This window comes from Dipteris shenzhenensis, chromosome 10, assembly GCF_047967505.1.
Source record: "Dipteris shenzhenensis isolate YYH24624 ecotype China chromosome 10, Dip_SZ_1.0, whole genome shotgun sequence".
Classification (NCBI taxonomy): domain Eukaryota; kingdom Viridiplantae; phylum Streptophyta; class Polypodiopsida; order Gleicheniales; family Dipteridaceae; genus Dipteris; species Dipteris shenzhenensis.
The window spans coordinates 7,705,718-7,728,365 of NC_141605.1; the positions used below are offsets into that span (position 1 = coordinate 7,705,718).

Sequence of the window (22,648 nt, forward strand, 5' to 3'; positions counted from 1 at the left end):
GTATGGCAGCATGTGAAGAAACTTCATGAGATTTCTTCTTCATGAGTTGGATGTATGCATGGATGGTCTAGTAGTGATCTACGTGACAACATAAGTACTATCATGCTAGCTACAAATCCCATTTACCATGCATCTACAAAACATATAGAGCTCCACTATCACTACATCAAGGAGAAACTGATAACATAGTGAGGACAAATGCCCAAGTTGCCGATATCTTTACCAAGTCTTTGAGTAAAGATAACCTTTGTCTTTTTAGAGATGCTTTGGGTCTATGTGATGTACAATCTCATGCTGAGCTTGAGGGAGAATTATTGATGTATAGATGATACATGTATGTATATTTATATGGATGGTAGATGGATATAGAGTGATATAGTGTATGATGATGTGGCTCTTCAAAGTATTGGTGTAAAGAGTCCTTTGGTCTCTCTTTGGTAGAAGAGTGTAATGGAGGTGTAATCTTTCTCTCTCCCTTGTAATAAAGATGGAAGTTCTAGAGTATTGAGTGTGAATCTCTCTTAGTGTGAATCTATCTCTCTCCCTCTTTTGCATTTACACTACCCCCTTAGTTTTATTATTAGTGTACACATTCACACATTTGACATCAATTAAGTACTCTTGGCATTTGGCCCTTCGTCACATTTCGCATATGTGTGGGGGTCTTGTATTTTTCGAGCAAAACCATTTGAGTATCTGAGCAAGTTGAATTAGGAATATATATTTTGTCTCAAAGTTCATGAAATGAAGCCATATGTAGGGACCCCTTTTGTGAATAAATGGGGGTCTTTAGGCTTCCTAGTTTACATTTCCCATATCAGGCAATTAAAAAAAAGATGCCCAAAGACCCCTTTCTTCAAAGAAATGGGTTTTTGGGCTGCTTTTTTCAAATTAAGTAGCCTAGAGATCCCTTTATTAAAGAAAGGGGTTTTAGGGGCATGCAACAAAAACAAGACGTCTAGTATAGCAATATGTACAAGCAATACGACATCAATTGCTGGTCTTCTTGGGGCATTCAGATTGGCAGAAGAACTATTGCAAAGGACAATGCAAGCACTATTATAGGTCATGAAGAGAGGGCAAAATGGTGGGTTGTTACAGGGCTAGAAAGGTTCAACAGTCTGCATCAACATATGGCTTGTTATGGCCAAGGAAGCCTAAAGCATGAATCAGTAGCCTGCGCACAAAGGGACTATGGCACTTCCTGGGTTGACAGGTTGGCAAAACTAGGAGGGGCCAACCTTACGTAGGCTTGATTTGGTTGGGTCAACATAGATTGGGTGACTAGTTGAGTGGATCTACAGACTCGGTCGGCCAATCTAGGGGACCTTGAACTCTACTAAAGTCCCCATTGTGGTGGGCAGTGGCCGTAGAATTGTAAGTCAACCTCACCTCGTAGAGCAAGATTTGTTACATACCTACAAGCAACACAAAAGCAAGAGGGTGCTCTCCAAGGAGCTCGCACTACAGATGGTTAATGAAGCTCACTAAGGAGTATGCAACCTCAGGAGTGCAACAACAGAAGTGGGAGCAATATTCATGCTATCCAAGGCTTGATTTGGTTGGGTCAACATAGATTGGGTGACTAGTTAAGTGGATCTACAAACTAAGTTGGCCAATCTAGGGGACCTTGAACTCTATTAAAGTCCCCATTGTGGTGGGCAATGGCCGTAGAATTGTAAGTCAACCTCACCTCCTAGAGCAAGATTTGTTACATACCTACAAGCAACACAAAAGCAAGAGGGTGCTCTCCAAGGAGCTCACACTACAGATGGTTAATGAAGCTCACTAAGGAGTATGCAACCTCAAGAGTGCAACAACAGACGTGGGAGCAATATTCATGCTATCCAAGGCGACAAATTGCTGCCAATTTTGGTGAAGCTTTCTATAAAGAGTGTTTGATTTTGAATTGTTCTATTGTTGTCTATCTCCTGAATTTGGTACTTGTGAGTTCTCACTTGTGGACATAGAAAGTTTGAAGTTTTGAATTAACACATTCCCTTCTCTCTAAAGATCCTTCTATTGCACACACCTTATCCATTTCTATTTCCGTTGTATGGAGAAACTAGCCAAGGGTCTAGGGTTTTCTAACACTACCAAGCCATTCCCATGCCAAGCTCATATAGTTCAAGTACTTCCTCTTTCAAGTACCTGATTAGGGAATAGTCTTGTTTTCTAAACCTAGAGGTTCTTAATAGTAAGTATGGGTGTCTCCTTGGGTGTAGTGATTAGGCACACATGATAGCTAGTTCTCACTGCCCATATACTACATCTTGCTTTGTATCAATAGATTTGCCTCGTGACACCCAATGCAAATCTGGGAGATATCTTGCCTCCCTCATTTTAAAGGAAATGTCTTCTAACCTTGCATGTGTGTGTGTGGGTGTGGGTGTGGGTGTGGGTGTGGGTGTGGGTGTGGGTGTATGCGCGTGCTATATGGATGTCACAAAAAATGTGTGTCCTACCAACCCTATTGTCGGTCGACCAACTCCCTCCGGACTTCTTCCATGCTTGTTTTTTCATCTCATTGCCTCAACCTTCTTCTCTTCATTGCCTCAACCTTCTTCTCTTGCCTCTTGCATGTGAGCATCTGCATAGATGTTGGACATCAAGATATAAGGTGCAGCATCCTTTTCATCCAATTGCACTGCATGTTCAAAGGCCAATCTTCCAAGCTCCACATTACCCCACTTTCGACAAGCGCCCAACACCGTACGCCATGCTGCAGGACCAGGATGGAAAGGCATCTTCTTTGCCATTGCTACTGCCTCGTCTAATTGGCCTGCACGGCCAAAAAGATCGACCATGCCAATGTGGTGTTCAATAGTTGGAGTGATGCTGTAGTCTCTCCTCATGGCCTTGAAGTAATTCTGGCCTTTGTTTACTAGCCCCGTGTGACTGCATACATTAAGAATGAGACAGAATGTGACTCCAGTTGGTTTTATCCCTTCTCCTCTCATTCTCTCAAGCATGTGGAAAACAATTTCACTTTCTCCGTGCTGGGAATATCCTGCCACGAGTGCAGTCCACGACACTGTGTTTCGAACTGGCATCTTGTCAAACGCTTCCTGTGCTTCTAAAAGAGAGCCACATTTGGAATACATATCCACCAGGGTGCTGCCAACAACAAGATCTTTCTCCAAGTCCTTTTTGGCTATCTCCGTGTGTAGTTCTCGACCCTTGTCAATCGCTCCTATGCTGCCACAAGCGATCAAGCTGCAAGTAAGTGTGACAGCATTTGGAAACAGGCCCTCCAGTTGCATCTGTTCAAGACAGTCGAGCGCTTCCTCACCAAGCCCATCCTGAGCATATCCTGCAATCAGTGCAGTCCATGAGACCTCATCTCGAACTGGCAGCTTGTCAAACGCTTCGTGTGCTTCAGCATGCAAGCCACATTTGGCATACATATCCACCAATGCGTTGCCAACAACACGATCTCTTTCGAGCCCCTTTCTGGCTATCTCAGCGTGCATCCCTCGTCCCTTATCTATGGCTCTTATGTTGCCACAAGCTTTCAAGATGCAAACAAATGTGACAGCACGAGGAGAGAGACCCTCCAGTTGCATCTGTTTGTGACAGTTAAGTGCTTCCTCACCAAGCCCATGCTGGGCATATCCTGCAATCAATGCCGTCCATGAGACCTCATCTTGAATTGGCAGCTTGTCAAATGCTTCCCATGCTTCCACAAGCAAGCCACATTTGGCATACATATCCACCAATGTGTTGCCAACAAGAAGAGCTCTTTCCAGCCCCCTTCTTGCTATCTCGGCATGCATTTCTCTGCCCTCGTCTATTGCTGCTATGCTGCCACAAGCTTTCAAGCTGCAAACAAATGTGACAGCATCTGGAGAGAAACCCTCCTGTTGCATCTGTTTGAGACAGTTGAGCGCTTCCCCACCAAGCCCATGCTGGGCATATCCTGCAATCATTGCAGTCCACGAGACCTCGTCTCGAACTGCCAACTTGTCAAAGGCTTCCCATGCTTCGGCAATGGAGCCACATTTGAAATACATATCCACCAAGGCCCTGCCAAGAACAAGATCTCTTTCCAGCCCCCGTCTGGATATCTCTGTGTGCATTTCTCGGCCCCTGCCAGTAGCTCCTATGCTGCCACAAGCATTCAAGCTGCAAATAAATGTCACAGCATTTGGAGAACAACCCTCCAGTTCCATCTGTTCGAGACAATGGAGTGCATCCTCACCAAGCCCATGCTGGGCATATGCTGCAATCAGTGCAGTCCAGGAGACCTCGTCTCGAATTGGCAGCTTGTCAAATGCTTCCTTTGCTTCGGCAAGCGAGCCACATTTGGCATACATATCCACCAAGGTGTTGCCAACAGTACGATCTCTTTCCAGTCCCTTTCTGGCTATTTCAATGTGCATCTCTCTTCCCTTGTCTATCACTTCTATGCTGCCACAAGCTTTCAAGCTGCAAACAAAGGTGACAACATCTGGAGAGAGATTCTCAAGCTGCATCTCTTCAAGACAGTCGAGTGCTTCCTCACCAAGCCCATACTGGGCATATCCTGCAATCACTGTATTCCATGAGACCTCATCTCGAACTGCAAGCTTGTCAAGCGTTTCCCGTGCTTCGGTAAGCAAGCCACATTTGGCATACATATCCACCAAGGTCCTGCCAACAACAAGATCTCTATCCAGCCCCTTTCTGGCTACCTCCGCATGCATTTCTCGGCCCCTGCCTGTAGATCTTATGCTGCCACAAGCTCTCAGGCTGCAAAGAAAGGTAACAGCATTTGGAAAGAGACCCTCCAGTTGCATCTGTTCAAGACAGTTGAGCGCTTCCTCACCAAACCCATGCTCGGCATATCCTGCGATCAGTGCATTCCACGATACGACATCTTGAACTGGCAGCTTATCAAATGCTTCCTGTGCTTCGGTAAGTGAGCCACATTTCACATACATACCCACCAAGGTGTTGCCAGCAACCAGATCTTTTTCCAGTCCCTTTCTGGCTATCTCAGCATGCATTTCTCGGCCCTTGTCCATGGCCCTTATGCTGCCACAAGCTTTCAAGCTGCAAACAAATGTGACAGTATTTGGAGAGAGACCCTGCACTTGCATCTGCTCGAGACAGTTGATGGTTTCCTCAAGAAGTCCATGCTGGGCATATCCTGCTATGAGTGCATTCCACGAGACCTCATCTTGAACTGGCAACTTGTCAAATGCTTCCCGTGCTTCTGCAAGCAAGCCACATTTAGCATACATGCCCACCAAGGTGTTGCCAGCAGCAAGATCTTCTTCAAGCCCCTTTCTAGCTATCTCGGCATGTATGTCTCGGCCTTTTTCTGCGTCTTTCAGCCTAGCACAAGCTTTCAGTAACATAACCAAGGTATACTTGCTAGGGTACACAGAATCCTCTTGCATGTTCTGGTAGAGCTTGAGAGCATGTTTCGAATCCCCAAATTCAATATAACCCGAGATGAGAGAAGTCCAAGAATACTCATTCCGATCAATCAATTTGTTAAAAATCTGCTGAGCATCACATATGCTTCCAACTTGCACCAACATTGGGACAAGGTAGTTTCCAAGAGATCTATGGTCTTCGAGCCCATTTTTGCATAGATATGCATGCAAGCGCTTGGTATACGCTAGATTTTTCTTTGTTCTGCACTTATGCAAGATGCATGTAAGGTTCTCAACTGAAGGTGGCTGGGGCAATTGTTCTACAGACGTGAGTGCCTCCTCTAAGCTGAGCGATTCCCAGCTACTCTTCTCTCGCAGTTCTTGTGCTTCAGATACAGCGACATTTACTCCACCCTTGCCACACTTATCCACCAAGCCATGAGCGTGGGCCTGACCAGTGGATGCTTTGGGCTTTTCCTCGGGCAAACCTGAATTGTACCAACCGTCTATCAATAGTGACTCCTTGGTAATCTTATGCTTGACATGTGGAAATGTTGGGTATTTCTGTTGATAAAATTCACAAGAGACCTGTCAGTCTAGCCAATCTGCAGAGTAACCTGTTGCAAATCATTCAGTTCAGACTGGTCGTAAGTTTACTTTGCTCTCTCTGTTGTCCCACCACTGGGAGGACTCCTTCCATAAGCGCTCAGTCCCCGACCTACCTGCAAAGTACGACCACAAACGAAAAACAATTGACAAGTAGGTGTCGCTATTTAAGCTCAGTCGGTAAAAATAAGGGCATCGCTCCTCCAACTAAATACCCATGCAAAGAGGCAGAGAACTCTGACCGTTGCAAAATATTGTACTAAGGGAGGGCAGTACCTGAAAATTTCTCCAGAACCCCTCGACTGTCCTCGGGGGAAGCCATCAGAGAGTGAGGGCTTGATTGTCTATGCAGATGAGCTGCCAAATAGTGAGAGTCTGGATGTGTGCTATCCGGGCCATGCACCTGAGCAACGCAGGAGCTGCATGGTTTCGTTGGCGTATGGCAGGGATCCCTGCATCCCAAGTTCATCATCATCGTCATCGCCAGAAGAACTCGAGGAAAGGCAACTTTGTTTCATTCCTTTAATGCTGATGTGGGACTTCCAAACCACATTCCCAAGTAGAAACTAGGTTGCAGTAGACAGCCTTTTGGTCATGGCTCTAACTCCAAATTGGACCTGGCCTGGCTTAGAAAGCACCTTTCAAACCCTTGAATCTTTAGAAAGATCAACGCCTATAATCAAGACACGTGGCTTAACGAGGGCTTAGAAAAGGAAAACTTCTTTTGCTTTCCTAGAAAGCATGTTTCAAACCCTTGGATCTTCATAAAGATCAACGTCTATAATCACGACACATGGGTTAACGAGGGCTTAGAAAAGGAAAACTTCTTTTGCTTTTCTAGAAAGCACGTTTCAAACCCTTGGATCTTCATAAAGATCAACGTCTATAATCACGACACATGGCTTAATGAGGGCTTAGAAAAGGAAAACTTCCTTCCTTCTAGGCTGACTACCGTAAAAATGAGTATATAATCTTACCTCTTAATGTTAAGATTAAGGTTAGGGATTCTCTCTATACCTTAATCTATGGTGCAATGTAGACCATTCTCAACCCCCCTCTTAAATTTGTTGATGAGTAGAGGGTGAAAATAAAAAGTTACAATATGGTAACAAAGGTGATATAGAATAAAATAAAAGAAATCAAAGCATGTGTATGAGCAAAGTGACTTTGTCCATGATTTCCTCCGCTATGGTTGGTGTACACCAAAATATTGTTAAAAGTTTGAGAACTTGTTGAAGAAAAAAGGTCTTGTAAAGATATCCATGACTTGATCTTGTGTTCGGATAGTGAGCAAAGTTTCAGTAAGAACCTTTTCTCAGGTGAAGTGAGAATGCACTTCAAGTTCTAGCATGAAATATTTGATTCTTTGCGAGTTGAATGCTACTCATAATATTGAAATAGAGCATGATTGGTTCCTCAAAAAGAATTTCAATTTCTAGAAGAACTCTTCTGAACCAGCTTGCTTCACATGCAACATTGGTTGATCCTCTATACTCGGTTTCTATTTGAAGATAAGGCAACTATTGTTTGGTTTTTGCTTGCCAAGTTAAAGCTATTGAAGCAAGGATGAATTTGTATCCACTTGTGTCATCTACACTGCCTAGCCCATCAACATCAATGTTACCCATGAAAATTGGGATTTATTATCTTATCATATTTTTGTCCAAGGCTACTGAAATAAGGTCGAATTTGTTAATTTTTTGTCATCTACACTACCTGGCCAATAAACATTAGTGTTACCCATGAAATTTGAGATTTGTTATCTTATTAGATTTTAGTCCACATTCCTATACCTTCCAAGTACTTGAGGACTATTTTGGCTACTAGAAGATGGGTATTTTTGGGACTCTATGTGAATTAACTGAGTACACTAAGACAATAAGAGATATTTGGCCTTGTGAATGCCAAGTACATCAACTTCGAATAAGCTATCTATACTGTTAGGATTTGTGTTAGGTGACTTTTCATGTGTTGACAGTTTGGTGTTGCACTTAAATGCAAGTGTTTGAGAACTTTATGAGGATACCTACTCTATCTAAGCATGATGTCATTGCTATCTCTCCATATTTCTATGCCAAGAAAATAATGGAATTCACTGATGTCCTTTATGTCAAACTCTGATGTGTGCAGGCCTTTAACTTGTGAAATATGATATCCCATTAGAAATGGCAATGATAAAGTCATCAATATAAAGTACAATAATAACAATGCCTTTGTTATCTTTTTGGTGTAAAGTGTCCGAAGGTTGAAATCCCATTGCAAGAAAATCAGTGTGAATTCTTGCATCCCAAGCACATGGTGCCTCTTTTTCAATCCATACAGAGATTTTTATAATTTGTAGACTCTCTTTTCACCATTGACAACATATCCTTAAGGTTACATCATGTTTGATGGATAGGCCAATTAAATGTGAAGCTAGGCAATTACAATTTCGATCATGGTCAACCTTGCAACTGGCGCAAACTTAATAAAATGTTCCATATTCTTGAGCATATCCTTTTGCAATTAATATGACTTTGTATTTGTCAATTGCTCCATCTAAGTTGAGCTTGATCTTGTATACCCATTTGAAACAAATATGCCAAAATTTTCAATAAAACTATTTGATTTTTCATGAGGACATTGTACCCCTCATCCATGGCATGTTACCATTCAAGAACTGGCACTACTTCTTTGAATGAAGCACATTTGTATATTCCATGACTTTGGCTATGAAAGCAAAGTTGCTTTTGTATGTCTATGTCTATGGGCTTTTTTCTTTTCTATTTGATTTATATTCTCCTCTATTATCACATCAAAGCATCTTTATATACTTTCCGGTTTGCTTTTTGACCAAAGCTTTGAACTCAATAAATGCATTGTGTACATGTGATTTTTGTTTGAGAAAGTGGATCCATGCAGTTTTGGAATAATCATTGGCAAAGGTGATAAAATATAAAGATTTGGATGGTGATAAGGTTGAGGCATAACCCCAAACATCAGAATGGATGATTTGGATGATGTCAGCTCCTAGACCAAGAAATGGGAAAAGGTAGATTGTGTTATTCTTCCATACAACATTCTTCATGTTAAGGATGGTGTAAATTGCACTGTACCATAAGGGTAGGTCAAATCCCAACCCTAACCTTAGGGGTTCTCATGTATATATTCGTGATTATGATCAATACAATGTAGTGTGGAGTGCATCGTGTATAGTTATCTATCTTGTGCAATCCAATGGCTTCCCCCAATCCTCCAACATGGTGTCAGAGCCAATTAGACTCCATCCATTGTGAGAGAGTGTAAGCCCTCGCTTTGCCAACACACGAGCCCTCCTCCTTGAAGCATCTTCTTATAGAGCTTCTCACTGTCTACAATTTGAGATAGAAAGCGCATGATTCTAATTCCTTGGAACTCTATATATCTTCATTTGGGTGGCATCTCTTTTCTTCTTCTTTCTTAAGGTCTTTGAAAAATGCATGAGTCTTGTTAAGGTTCATTTTCTTGAAGTTTTCTATAAGATCATTCCTTTGATAGGTCCTTTGAGGCCTCTGTGATTCTACATCCTCTTTCTATCCCATTTCTTGCTGGTCACTTCAAAGCAGTGACACAATCTACTTTGATGCAATAGACTTGACTTGTTGACAAAGTCTACAACTAAAGCAAAGAGGCAACAAGTGTCTACTAGTAAGTCTACAACAAAGTATGATAATAAGTGAGAAAAATAAATTTCACAATCAGGCAAACTTCACCACTACTACAATGCATACAATGGCCAGCCAACATATCATCCATGGCAAGTACAAATTCAATATGAACATATTTTCAACATAGGTAGGCAAACTACAATAATAAGACGATAGTTGCCTTCTACATAGAGCATTAGTGCACACAATTTATAACAAGAATATTAAACAAGAAAGAAACCAAACCCCTAACTTACTAGCTAACGTACAAGCAAGAAGACAGAGATGACTTGTAGCTAGGAGAGCATACGAAGCTCAAACACAAGGCAAGACTTTGACAAAAAGTAGTACTACCGCACAAAGAACTCAAAGGCACCTATAGAGATGATTATGCATGAGCAAAGCAAGAACATGCAAAACCACAACAATACACCAACTACAATGCAAATTTGGTCTTCTTGATCAACTTTTGTACCCTTACCTTTGCCCTCATTGCTCCACACCATTGCCGTGTCACAAACATAGATATTTGCCTCCTGTAGCTTCTAACCTCTTCCTTCAAGGTTTATGTTAACCATGCCATGTGATAGATAGGGCCTAGATAGAGTCACCCCAACCTCTTTCTTTAAGGTTCAACATGCCATACATCAATGGCATGCCACATCAATATGTGCCATCTAAGCACATACATAGGCACACTTTTTTAAGCATCATGTGAACACATACTGTCACATCACCCACATGCCAACTCATCATTTTTACCAATTCCCTTGGAGAAAGTGTGGCACAAATTCTAGATGGCCATAGCTTTTGATCCTCAAGGATTTTGCAGTGACCTAAAAAGCACAAATGATCAACAAATCATGCTTTATGTGGTGAGAACATTAGGTATGCATTGTAAGTTTTTTACAAGCTATAGTCTTGTTCATCAAAGCCACCTCTTAAACCATTGTAGCACCCAACATATAAAATTAACAAAGATAAAGATCTTTTGTTGCATCTTATGCATCAACGTGTAGTCTAAATGTAGGCTAGCACAGCCATAGAGAAGACTCAACTCCACAAATCCAAGTGAGCCATTGCCCATATCACCTGATTAGTTCCCATCAACATCAATAAACTTGGTTCTAACATTGATGTACACATTCACACATCTAACAATGGTTGAAAGCTAATGGCAGTTGGCACTTCTTCATATCAGAGATTTGTGACACTTGGCTAAGTTATCTCTAAATTGAATTCAAGGCAGTTGCGTACATTTAACACAGATGACACCTAGGCAATATCACACTTTGTTGACTATTTTTCACATTGGTTTTACACACATATATCAACCTCATACAACATCTTGGCTACTTGTGACATGCAGGTGTCATCATCTTACTAAAATCTTGATCTTTCACATGTTCTTCTATCACATGACTTGGTTCATAGATTGACAGGTTCCTTGAAGGCTAATGTACTGATCTGAAATGCTGATGGTGGAAACTACATCCAAGGACATAGCATGCTCCATGTCAGTGGGGTGAAAGCATTAATGATGGATGCTAAAATGAAATCAAATGAGGATTTGGATGTGCCATGGCATGTATCTTTGCATGTTGCTAGAGATGTTGTGAGAGCCTCATAAGGAGGAATTACCTACTATAAAGCTACTTGATCACTACCATTGAACTCTCGCTATGTATCTACACTTGATGTGGTAGTAGATGGAGTTCAATCCATGCATAAATGTGATGTCTTTACATCACTACAATTGATGTTGATAGAAGTGCCTCATGCTAAGGGTGTGCATGATCAAAAAATTGATGTTGACGAAAGAGCCTCATGCTGAGGGTATGTATGATAAAAAATTATGGGCTGAATGATCCATGCTACTATATGATTAATCTACATCCAACCATGTTTGATTCAATGTCACAAACTAGTACATACCCTTTAGTAATGAATTGGTGTAGTAGGTTCTCTTTCCACTCATGGATCACATCCAAATCATGACTAGTGTCTCATCAAATGTGTGATGTGAATAGATCAATGTTGGAGGTAGTTTGGCGGTCTATGCTAGAGGCTTACCCATGTACCATCAAGGGTTCCCACCCATGAGAACATTTCATGTGATCTACCACTATTGGGCTTATTAATCTTTAGTGTTGGGTTTATGATATAGGATCAGTTATGCTACATTAACTACACTTGGATTCTATTATCACTACCACTCGAGGTCACTAGGTCATTCCTTAATATGCATGAGGACATTTATGCATCAGTACTGTCCTATTCCAGTGCAGTTCACATTATCAAGTTTGGCCATAGAGCAACTTGGGAACCTCAATATTCCAACATGCACCTGTAGCTCTCATATATAGTCCATACTTGATGTAAATTAGTGCTTGGATTTAGGACTTTATATTAGCATTCAATAACTCATATGTCTAACAGAGATCTTATGTTATTTCAATCGTATTTCAGACTTCTAGGCCTTTATACTGTCAGCTCCACCTTGAGACTATGACATATGCTACATCCCATATTGATGGATGTTAGCCATGCACACAAGAGATGATGTTTAGCTCATGATAGTTGAGGTTACTCATTTGACACTTTCTCAATTTTTTAGGCCTCTTCAGTAGATCATAGTATCATAGTTGCACCTTCAACCCCGCTTTTTGCACCTTCAGCCCCTAGATCACTCTATCAACATCAACTATGCATTCTCTTATGCCCCGGCATCATATAATAGAGATTACTTCATTGAAGCATGTATCATATAGTACTTTCAATTCTTTTGGATTGGTGACACCCTTGTATGTCATAATCCACCAGATTTCTTCCTTAGGTATAGATACACATCTAGATGTATCTTTGGTACATATGTTAAGATTTTGATCGAGGTGGACTTCTTGCTTTTTGGCATTCTTTCCTCTTCCCTTTGGCCTATTTTCTGGCTTTTGTTCCCAAAGGAGAAGGACAACCTACAACTTAAGAGGGGGGAAGGCATATTTATGTACAAAGTCTAATTTGTACTTATTATACTTCCATTGCACAGTCAATGTGCTCACACACATGCACATAGGATCTAATTGTTTTCAGTTCCTTTTTATGGTTGCTACCATATGCACCACCAAACTAGAATACAAAAATGATATTGTACATCCACCCTCTATTTACCTAGTGCAATTTAATAGGGGTTGTTAAGGATCGTGTAAATTACACCACATCATAGGGGTGGATCAAACCCTAGCCCTAGCCCTAGCCATAACCCTAACCCTAACCCTAACACTAAGGGTTCTCAGTTATATATTCATGTTGATGATCAATACAATGTAGTATATATATAGTGCATAGAGTGCAATTACGTACCTTGTGCACTCCATGCTCTCCCCTCATCCTCCACCACTGAGGAAGAAAGAGGAGAGGAAGACGTGAGGTCTCTACAACATGTTGCTATAGAATAGATACACATCTCTCAATAATTCATGTACATCTTTTTGAAAGTTTACTTACAAAAGGATTTGAATCATGTATTTTTTCTTAAGTGAAACTAGTCTTCTAAAATTAAGGTATCCAAACCTGTTGTACCATAAAGTTCTTATGATGAGATGCTATCAATGCTATTTGAATGGGCAATGGGTAAAGATGAAGGAAGTTTAAACATTGTCTAATTTTTGCACGTTTTGCAATAATTTTGTTTAGATTGTAAATTTCGAGAATGTGCAGCCAAACTTGTTGAATGCTAGTTCCATGTCTATTTCAGCCATTTGACCAATTGATAAGAAATCCATTATTGGAACAAGAAAGCATCTCCTAGGTTTTATGCAATGCCTTAATTACTATGAATTTTCTTTCATCCCTTTAATTTCCTATGGGATTTTTTAACCCATGAATACATTTTCTTTTACACCCTTATTTGAATGCATCTTAGAAACCATTCTTCTTCATGAGACATATGATTGCTTGCACTTGAATCAAACCACCAATGTCCAAAACAAGTCTTGCGCTACCTGGATTCCAAGTTTACTCTTCTACGTTTCAAAAAGAGACAACCATCATATCCAAGGATGGATAAATGCAAAGACAATTTATTACTTTAAAGCTCAAGTCATATAGAAAAGGTGAATGTATTAGAGGGGTGGTCAACCCCTAAAAAGCTCCTAAAAATTCTTGGGTATTATATATCCAAGTTTAACTCTTATACATTTTGAATTGGTTTCACTCATAAATCAAAAAGTGATTATAAGCTTGAGTCAAAGCCAAAAAAAATTGCTAGATACAAAAAACAAAGTAGTCGAGACTTCAAGAGATCAAATCTGAGATCTCCTATATTTAGTAAGAATGTGTGATGTATACGCAAGGCTTCCAAGACATAGGCTCAACACAGAGCATAGTGGGAGCCTTCAAGAACACACTTCACAAATTGTGGGTTCTTATAATATTGAAGGCCTTCCCAAAGTTCCTCGTGCAAGCAATCTCAGGTAGACGTTGTGGAACACAAGGTTCCTCATCCAAGTGATCCATCTTGTAAATGAAAATCTTGGGTCACCAAGGAACCCATTTCGAAAGGGCTTCATATTCCACAAGACAATAGTTAGAATAAATCTTGTTGTTGTCATGGCTTTCCATCACCAAACCCAGTTACTAACGCAAGTCTGCAAGGGACGGCGATAAGGCTCTAGCTAAGAAACACAAAAGAGGTGGCTAAAAAGAAGCAAGCACAGAGAAAAATAAGAGCCAATGGAGAGTGCAACCTATGGTAGCTTACATGCGATTTGATTACCACTTAATTACTAGAGGTGGCTAAAAAGCCAATCAAATTAAGGAAAATCTCCAAGTCATGCTAGTTTTTTCATCTCAAAACATACACATTTGCCAATGTTTACACTTAAATATTCAAAACCTCAACAAGTATTCTAAAGAAACAAAATCTTATTCAATTTTGTTCAAATTTAGTCAATGCAAAATACAGTAGCCCTGCTTGCACGCAATGTAATTACCAGTGATGGCATGGCGGCTCCTTCATGATTATTTAGATGGCACCACCGAGCTTGCCATGCAATATAAGGGTGCATTGGATGCATCTACGATGTGCACAATCTTGCCCCGTCCGTATGGTATTGCATGATTATTTGTTGCAAATCTCGGCATGGTGACTCCTTCATGATTATTTGAACATCCTATTTGCAGGTTAATCACCAGTTCTGCTACAATTAATCACAATTCCTACTACAGTTAATTACTAGTCACCGTGGTGGCATGAGATTGCATGTAATTATTTTTGGGGGAAAATATTTTTAGTGCGGTTAATTACCAATCATTGCACTGGCTCAGATTATGATTAATTCAAGGTAGCTTATCAAGATGGCTAGTGATTATTTGGATGGCACAAATGGGCCTCCGATCACCACGATGGCTCAAATTTTAATTAATTTAAGGTAGCTTATTAAGATGGCTCATGATTATTTGAATGGCACAATCAAGCCTCTAATCACTACTGTGGCTTGAATATTGATTAATTTAGGGTAGATTATTAAGATGGCTCATAATCATTTGGATGGCACAACCGCTCCTACAGTCACCATGCTGACTCATATTTTGATTAATTTAAGGTAGCTCATTAAGATGGCTCATGATTATTTGGATGGCACAACCAGGCCTCCAGTCAATGCAGTGGCTGGAATTTTGATTAATTTAAGGTGTATTTAACCATGACCCCGAATATGATTAGGGTACTTTTCTCTCATCCACCCTTGCTCTAATCTTTTGCTATGGTGTCTTTGCCCTGAGCCTTCCCTCGCCATCCTCTTTTCCTAGTGACCTCTCCTTCCTACAGATTATGGCCTACTATCCAAGAACCTTCTAATAGCTATTTTCTTGTCTAAGGTGCCTTTTAGATGAGCAAAAGCAATAAGCTAATCCCATGGAGAGAGACTACAAGGAGAACATGTTACATGGATGGTTGTTTGATATGAGCATCATGGAGAGGGTGAATATTGTACCTTTTTTCCTACTTTCATGAATCATGTCAACCGCCCATAAGCTGGCTTATGATATAAGTCTTTGTGTAGGAAATGGATGAGGCTCAAAGGATTATTCAAAGAGTAGGCAAAGATGAGGAAAGCTTGCAGCACAAGGAGGAATTACTATGTGCCTATAAGGAGGTGAAAATTTCTAAGAAGGTGGTGGTGAGACTGTGTCAAGAGGTTTTGTGAGAGTGCAGAAGACTAGCCATGAGATCTATCATTGGCCTACTTTAGAGAGGTCTCTGGAATAGTTAGGAGTTTAGAATCCCCATGATATGTGGGCTATTGACTCAAATAGAGGTAAGATTCGTTGCTACCACATTTGCTCGACTTAAGTCGGATTGGCCTATGAGCAATGTGCTATGGTGACCTTTTGACTTACATGGGTGGATCACTGATTCAAGGATTGATCTCTCTTGGTTGGCTTAGCTTGCCACAATACAACTAATGTTCTTCCTCATATTCCTGGTTTTGTTTTAGGTCAATGGCAAATGTATGCACCGTTTGATAGGCTGGAGATTTGGTCGCTTAGATTATCCTAAGTGAGGACTGCCACACATCGCTTCAGCTCAATTTACTTCTCGTGTTGTTGGGGGGGCTCTAAGGCTCTCAAAAATTGCTGAGTTTTTATAAATGTAATCTCTTTTGTTTAATTTTTGCTCCACGAGGCTCAACAACTGAGTTTATAATTTTTATAAACTGTCTTTGGATGTAGATGTAATCTCTTTTGTTCAATTTTCGCTTGATGAGGCTCTTAGAACTTGCTAAGTTGTTATAAATTATCTTTGGATGTAATCTATTCGTTCAACTTTTGCTCTCAACAATGGCTGAGATGTTATACTCGCTAGGTGTAATCTCTTTTAAGTTTCACTTTTATGCAAATAATACTATTATCACATTCGTTGCTGGTAGTGGTCATTGCACCAACAATTGATGCATAACGAAACACATTTTCCTTAGTTTTAATGATTACTTACAAGCAACACTAAAATAGTTTCAAGAACCAACATAGTGGTTGCAAGGACATACATTTTTCTTGGTTTAGGATTAACTGCAACATGCACTAAAATAGCACCAGTGAGGTGGTTGCACACAAAATACATTTTCCTTGGATTTAGGATTAACTTGCAAACAGCATTGAAATAGTTCCAAGAACCAGCATGGTAGTTGCAAGGAAATACATTTTCCTTAGTTTAGAATTAACTACAACCCATTTTTCTTTGTTTAGGATTAATTTTAAAATGAAGGAAAATGTACTTCCTTCGTTTAAGGTTAGCTTTTAAACGAAGTAAAATGTTTAACTTTGTGCAACCACTACACCAAAATAGAACTAGCGTGATTGTTGTAAGAAAATACATTATCCTTGGTTTAGGATTAACTGCAACCTATAGTAAAAAGAACTAGTGTGGTGGTTGCACAAGGAAATACATTTTCCTTTATTTAGGATTAACTTTTTACCACTTGTTTTAATCTCGATGCAAAATTTTTGAACAATTGTGGAACTCCAATGCGGGTCTCACATGACCCAGCCAATTAACATAAATACATTTTCTTTCGTTTAATTAGGAGTAGCTACCACCACCTTCAAGAACCAATGTGGTGGTTGCACTAAGCCAACGTTAGTGTGGTGGTTGTGAATCTAGAATTGTGCGAGGGAGCTATGTGTAGATGATAGGTCAATTGTGGGTAGATGACAAGTGGTGAGCTATGTGTAGGTGACAATTGGTCAGAAGTCGGTAGATGACAGGATAGACTATGGAGAGTCTGATGTACAAAGATGCAGCAAAAATACTACACAAAGGAGGGCAAACCTTCTTTTGTAGTAACATGTGTCAAGCTCTATGTTGTTCATAATAGCAAGTTTTGAAAGATAGTGTCTCATTATTATGCCAGTAATGCACTCATTACATTGGGAAAATTTTTAGCAAGAGCTCGAGTCTGCCCCAAATTCAAAATATCGCCCCCCAACACATCACGCCGCTACCCCAAAAATAGTTTCGAGATTGGCTACACTTGATCGTGCATTGACCCTAGTACCATGCGAAAAACCCTTTCTTTCTATAGTAGCCATGGAGGAGAATTGATGACCAGTTTATATGTGTTTGTATGGAGGTCGTTGATGTCATAGCTTTATTCTACCATGATAGCCCACTTTTCAATCTCATCTCCCACCTATCAATCTTACCATCCAAATCACCATGTTTCTCTCCAAACTCTATAGTGTGCTCCACAAAGTGCACCCCATCAACTTTCAATGGGGAAGATTTATGCTGTTTGGTTGCAAATTGCTTCTCAAAATTTTGGCTATCCTCTTTGTTCTTTGGAGAATCCAGTAGCATGAAATCTTCCAAAAATTATTTGGTTGCAAATTGCTTCACAAAAATTTGGCCAGCCTCTTTGTTCTTTGGAGCATCCTGTTGAACTTTTCAATGTAGTAGCATGAAATCTTCCAAAAATTGTTGCTTGACAGTTATGCAATTCACTTTCTAACACAGTCCCATACATGGATGCCTGAAGACATGTTGCCAATCCTTATATGACAAATCTTTGGAACCAGCATGAAGGCTTCGAGGGTTTAAACACTCCATGCTCAATCCATTTTTGCAGTCTTGTAGAAATTACCTAAAATGAAGGGTAGTGGTCTTAGAGAGAGAGACCTTTTTTGGACTTGGGTGGCATGGTTGGCAAAAGATTTCTATGATGGGTTAGAGCAAATAAGATAATGTCAATCATGGGTAAAATATCGAGAGAGCAGAAAAGATGTGAGTAATGGGAGAGTACCTAAGAAAGGGGAAGTTAGAGAGCAGTTAAGACAACATGAGTAGCTAAGACATGAGTGATGGAAAAGAAGATGATAAAGGAGATTCACCTAAAAAGTGCACAACTGAGACAGGAAGAAGAGCAACTAAGACAAGAGTAGCTAAGGAACCAATGACAAGTAGAAGAGTAGTTTAGACATGAGTGATGAAAGAACAGTTTAGAAAGGAGAAGCTAGAGAGATTTATGTAGATTCTATTATGTGCTAGAGAGAATTAGAGAAACAATGACTTGGGTGTAACAACGTGTTGGGCAACAAGATGGAAGGAGTGGTAAGTTACAAGTTGCACGCAAAGTAATTAGGTTAGAATATTTGAACTACTATATTAAAAAAAAATTAATGTAAATTTGGTTTTATTGTGCTTGCATGTGAGATTCTCTACATGCTAAAATGCATAAAAATCACCTCACCTTTGCATGCTAAGGTCCAATTGTTAATAAAACTTTACAAGACAAAGAAGACATAATGATTTCAAGTTCAATATTGTATACATAATATTTGGCATGGACAATTCTTCCATGTCAAGATACTATCAAAGCAAATGATGTCAAAGTGTAAGACATGTGATGGTTTGAAAAATGCCATTGAAACAAAGTAAACACAACCAACTTTGAGAACGATATATAAAATGACAGACAATCCATTTACATCTTGTGTAGGATGCTAGAATAATGTATGCTCATTGGAGGGAGGAAGCTATTTCAAATGTCAATAAGTCCATGTGCATCACCATTGATGGTATGGATTTGAACACAAGAACTTTGCCAAGGTATAGATGCACCCCACCTCCGTTGAAGGGTTAATGTGGAGTAAAAACACACTTGTGTGGTAACATCGGTGCTGAGTCTTTTATGATGTATGGATTGATAGTTTGCATGAACACAATAGTAACCAAGTGGCAAGAAAGCAATACAAATTGTCAAAAAATGCACGTGGATGTCTACCTCGCATTATATAGGCTAATAATTAATGGAGAGAGAACAAGAATTTTGGTTTATATTCTTTGTTGGTTGCTTTGAAGTTTTTTGAAGAAATGGAAGTTGGTTTTCTTCTTGTCAGCCATACACATGAAGATATATATAAGATATTTAGTGTTATCTTTGGAGAGCTAAAGTCAAGGGACGTTTTGGCTATGAATGATATCTATTTGGAATTGAAAATAAATCAAAGGTTCTCGAAAGGAAGAATCGAAAGTGGCTATCTTAGAGAGGATGGTAGGTTGGAGATCATTCATAGAGCCACATTTAGAATAAGGAGACAATGCACTAATAGGGCATACAAATCCAAATTACTATTTATTTAGCATGCATGAAGATAGTCCAGTGATGCAATGGAAGCACTGCTCAATAGATAAAGATCATTTATAGAGTGATGCATATATTTTATTACAACAAATGACCGGGCCATTAAAGGAAACTGAATTTATTCTTGCAAAAAACAAAGAATTTGACATTATAGATTAAATCAAACACAAGTGGAGGCCTTTATTAAATAGATTCTTAAAAATATGATGCAAAAATATCATGAGCAGTCAAGATAAGCAAGTCAAAATAGGCACTTGTCAAATCTTTAAAGAAACAAGAAAATTTAATGAGCATTGAATACTACGAATCTATTTGCCCAGAACAAGATGAAGCACAAGGATCTGCATTATATAGAAATACGACAATAGATGTGATGATTCCTTTTACCTCAAGGATATTATGGTAGGAAGTGTAATTGGCCCTTACCAGAGTTTGTGCCATCGAACAAAATTTAAGAGGGTGTTTTTGTTGCAGTTTGGACATCTGATTCAAAATTTGAGTTGGATGACCAACGCAGCCCCATTTGGGTGGCAAGGGTTTCTTGGTTACCAAAGGATGAAAAGGAAGTTCCTATAACACTTACAATTTATGATATGAACCAAAGCGTTTGAAAAGTCTCCCAAAAGAATATACAATGAGACAGCTCTATGAGGGTTATTTACAAAAGAAACATGAACGAGTTCCAAGCAAAGAGGTTTTGACAGAAGTGGAGTGAATAGCATTATTCATTACTAAAAATTAAGGACTCAAACTCATAAAAAGAAGCATAGGTATGATGTTGAAAAAATGTATCACAATCCCTAATTACTAGTAGCCTTGCACACATTAAGTATCATTTAGGAAGACTTAACCCATTAGATGAAAATGCAATATTAATTTATCAAAACTTGATGAATCTAAATGAGATTTAGAAGCATATTTTGTAACATATAATAGGAATTAAAAGCCCTACTCCAAAAAAATGGTGTATCTTTACACCACTTAATATATTACTCAATCAAAATGGTGTATCAATACACCACCTATATGTTGAATTTGACAAATGCTTTCCATATTTTATCAACACATGATGTATTGAATGGAGGTCACCACTTAAAATTTTGGTGATCTTTTAGCTTTATTAGGTCATCTTTATGTGGAGGTGATGCAGTACTATTACAAAATTTCCTAATTTTAGAGTCCACCAAGTGGTATTGAGTGGAGATGACCAGTTTGGAAAAAAGTCGAAACAAAGGGAGTAAGTCCAAATTTTTTGAATAGTGTGTTCCTTCAAAGAGAATTCTAAGCAACTGAGGGGGGGGGGGGGGTGAGGGGATTGCACTAAATCTAAGGGGGATAATGAGAGTGGAGGCCCTTTTGATGCATGTAAAATAACTTATCATGCTTTTAGTAAAGATTGGTGTGATACACCTAATAAAGGATGCCTAAACCTTAAAACTTAGATAGTCAACCTTGAACTTCTCATAAAAATGTGTAATATTACCATATAATCCCTCATCTAATACTACTAGATTTTTGGATTCCATCGACCATAAAGTGCCTTTAGAGGCTCTCTCCAAATTAATGTTTAAAAAAGTAGCAAAATTTTCATCTCCTTAAGAGACCAAAAGGAAGAAAAGAGGATTTCTAAATGTGAAGTGCCAAGTGTAAAACGGATCTCAATACGCCGTGTGTAAAATAACATTGACCAAGTAGTGTACTTGGAGGATCAAATGCCAAAATTAATGCAAAAGTAAAAACTATCAATGCCACCCTTCAATTTGAAGTGTGTACACAGCACCATCATACTCCCAACCAACTTAAAATTTTGGGCTCCACATGAATATTTGGTCATTACAATTTAGGAACATTGAGTTATAGAGGCCTTTAAAGAAAATGTTAGGAAAGCGAAGGTAAATGCGATTGAAAATAGAAGAATGGAGAGACATGAATGACAGGTTAGGGGGGATAAATGTAAGTGGGGATTTTGAGAATGGAGTCCCACTGAGATTCATTTAAATAGCCTAAGATGCTTTTAGCCAAGGTTCATATCATACGTTCAAAGAAAATGCTAGCCAAGTGAAGGTAAATGTGATTGAAAAGGGAGGAAAGAAGAGGTGTGAAATACAAGTGGGAGGGGGAGTAGTAAGTGTAAGTGGGGATAATATTGAGAGTGGATCTCCATGTGATGCATTTAAAGAGCATATCATGCTTTTAGTAAAGGTTGGCGTCACACATTTAATAAATGCCATATAAACATTAAAACCCTATATATTAAACCTTAAACTCCTTATTAACATCACTAATCCCATATAACCCCTCATCTAACACTACTATTTTGGTTAAGAGTGTATTTGGAGGCTCTCTAAGGCCCATATTAATGTTCAAAAAATAAACAAACTTCTCGCAACCTCCCTAATTGACAAGAAGGAAAAAGAGAGGATTCCTAAATGTGACGTGTCGTGTGTAAAATGGCTCTCAACATGCCATATCTAAAAGAAGGTGGCGAAACTATGGTCTTACTTTTAATGAAGCTTTTAATGAAAGGAAGAGTAGATGGATAGCTATGCTAGCTCAAAAACATTTTAAATCATTTAGAACATGAAGGACATCATGAACAATGCATGAAAAACATGGAAGGCCCTTTAGACAAAGCACGGTAGCAAATATGGAAGGCCCTTTAAACAAAGGTAGCAAAGCCACTATGTCATTGCTTGCTTTTAATGAATGTAAGAGCAATTGAGATATCAAATCCTAGCATGGCATTATTGCTAACCACTTTCTTAAGTTAGTTTGACCCTACTTGCTTTCAATTGTAGTAAGAGTGGTTGATAAATGCTTAAGAAAGATATTGGTTGAGAATAAATGCTTAAGAAAGATCAACTCTTAAGAGGTC

General features: G+C 39.3%; 1 protein-coding gene across 1 annotated transcript; it reads right to left on the minus strand.

Annotated features, from left to right (window-relative positions):
• Positions 1 to 1,920: 1,920 nt before the first annotated feature.
• On the minus strand, positions 1,921 to 6,555 carry LOC147897348 (pentatricopeptide repeat-containing protein At2g33680-like). The gene is made up of 2 exons (XM_087380482.1): positions 6,246 to 6,555; positions 1,921 to 6,085 (listed from the first exon to the last, which is right to left on the minus strand). The coding sequence occupies exon 2, from the start codon at positions 5,526 to 5,528 to the stop codon at positions 2,556 to 2,558; it is 2,973 nt and encodes a 990-aa protein (XP_087236608.1). The 5' UTR covers positions 5,529 to 6,085; positions 6,246 to 6,555; the 3' UTR covers positions 1,921 to 2,555.
• Positions 6,556 to 22,648: the final 16,093 nt, after the last annotated feature.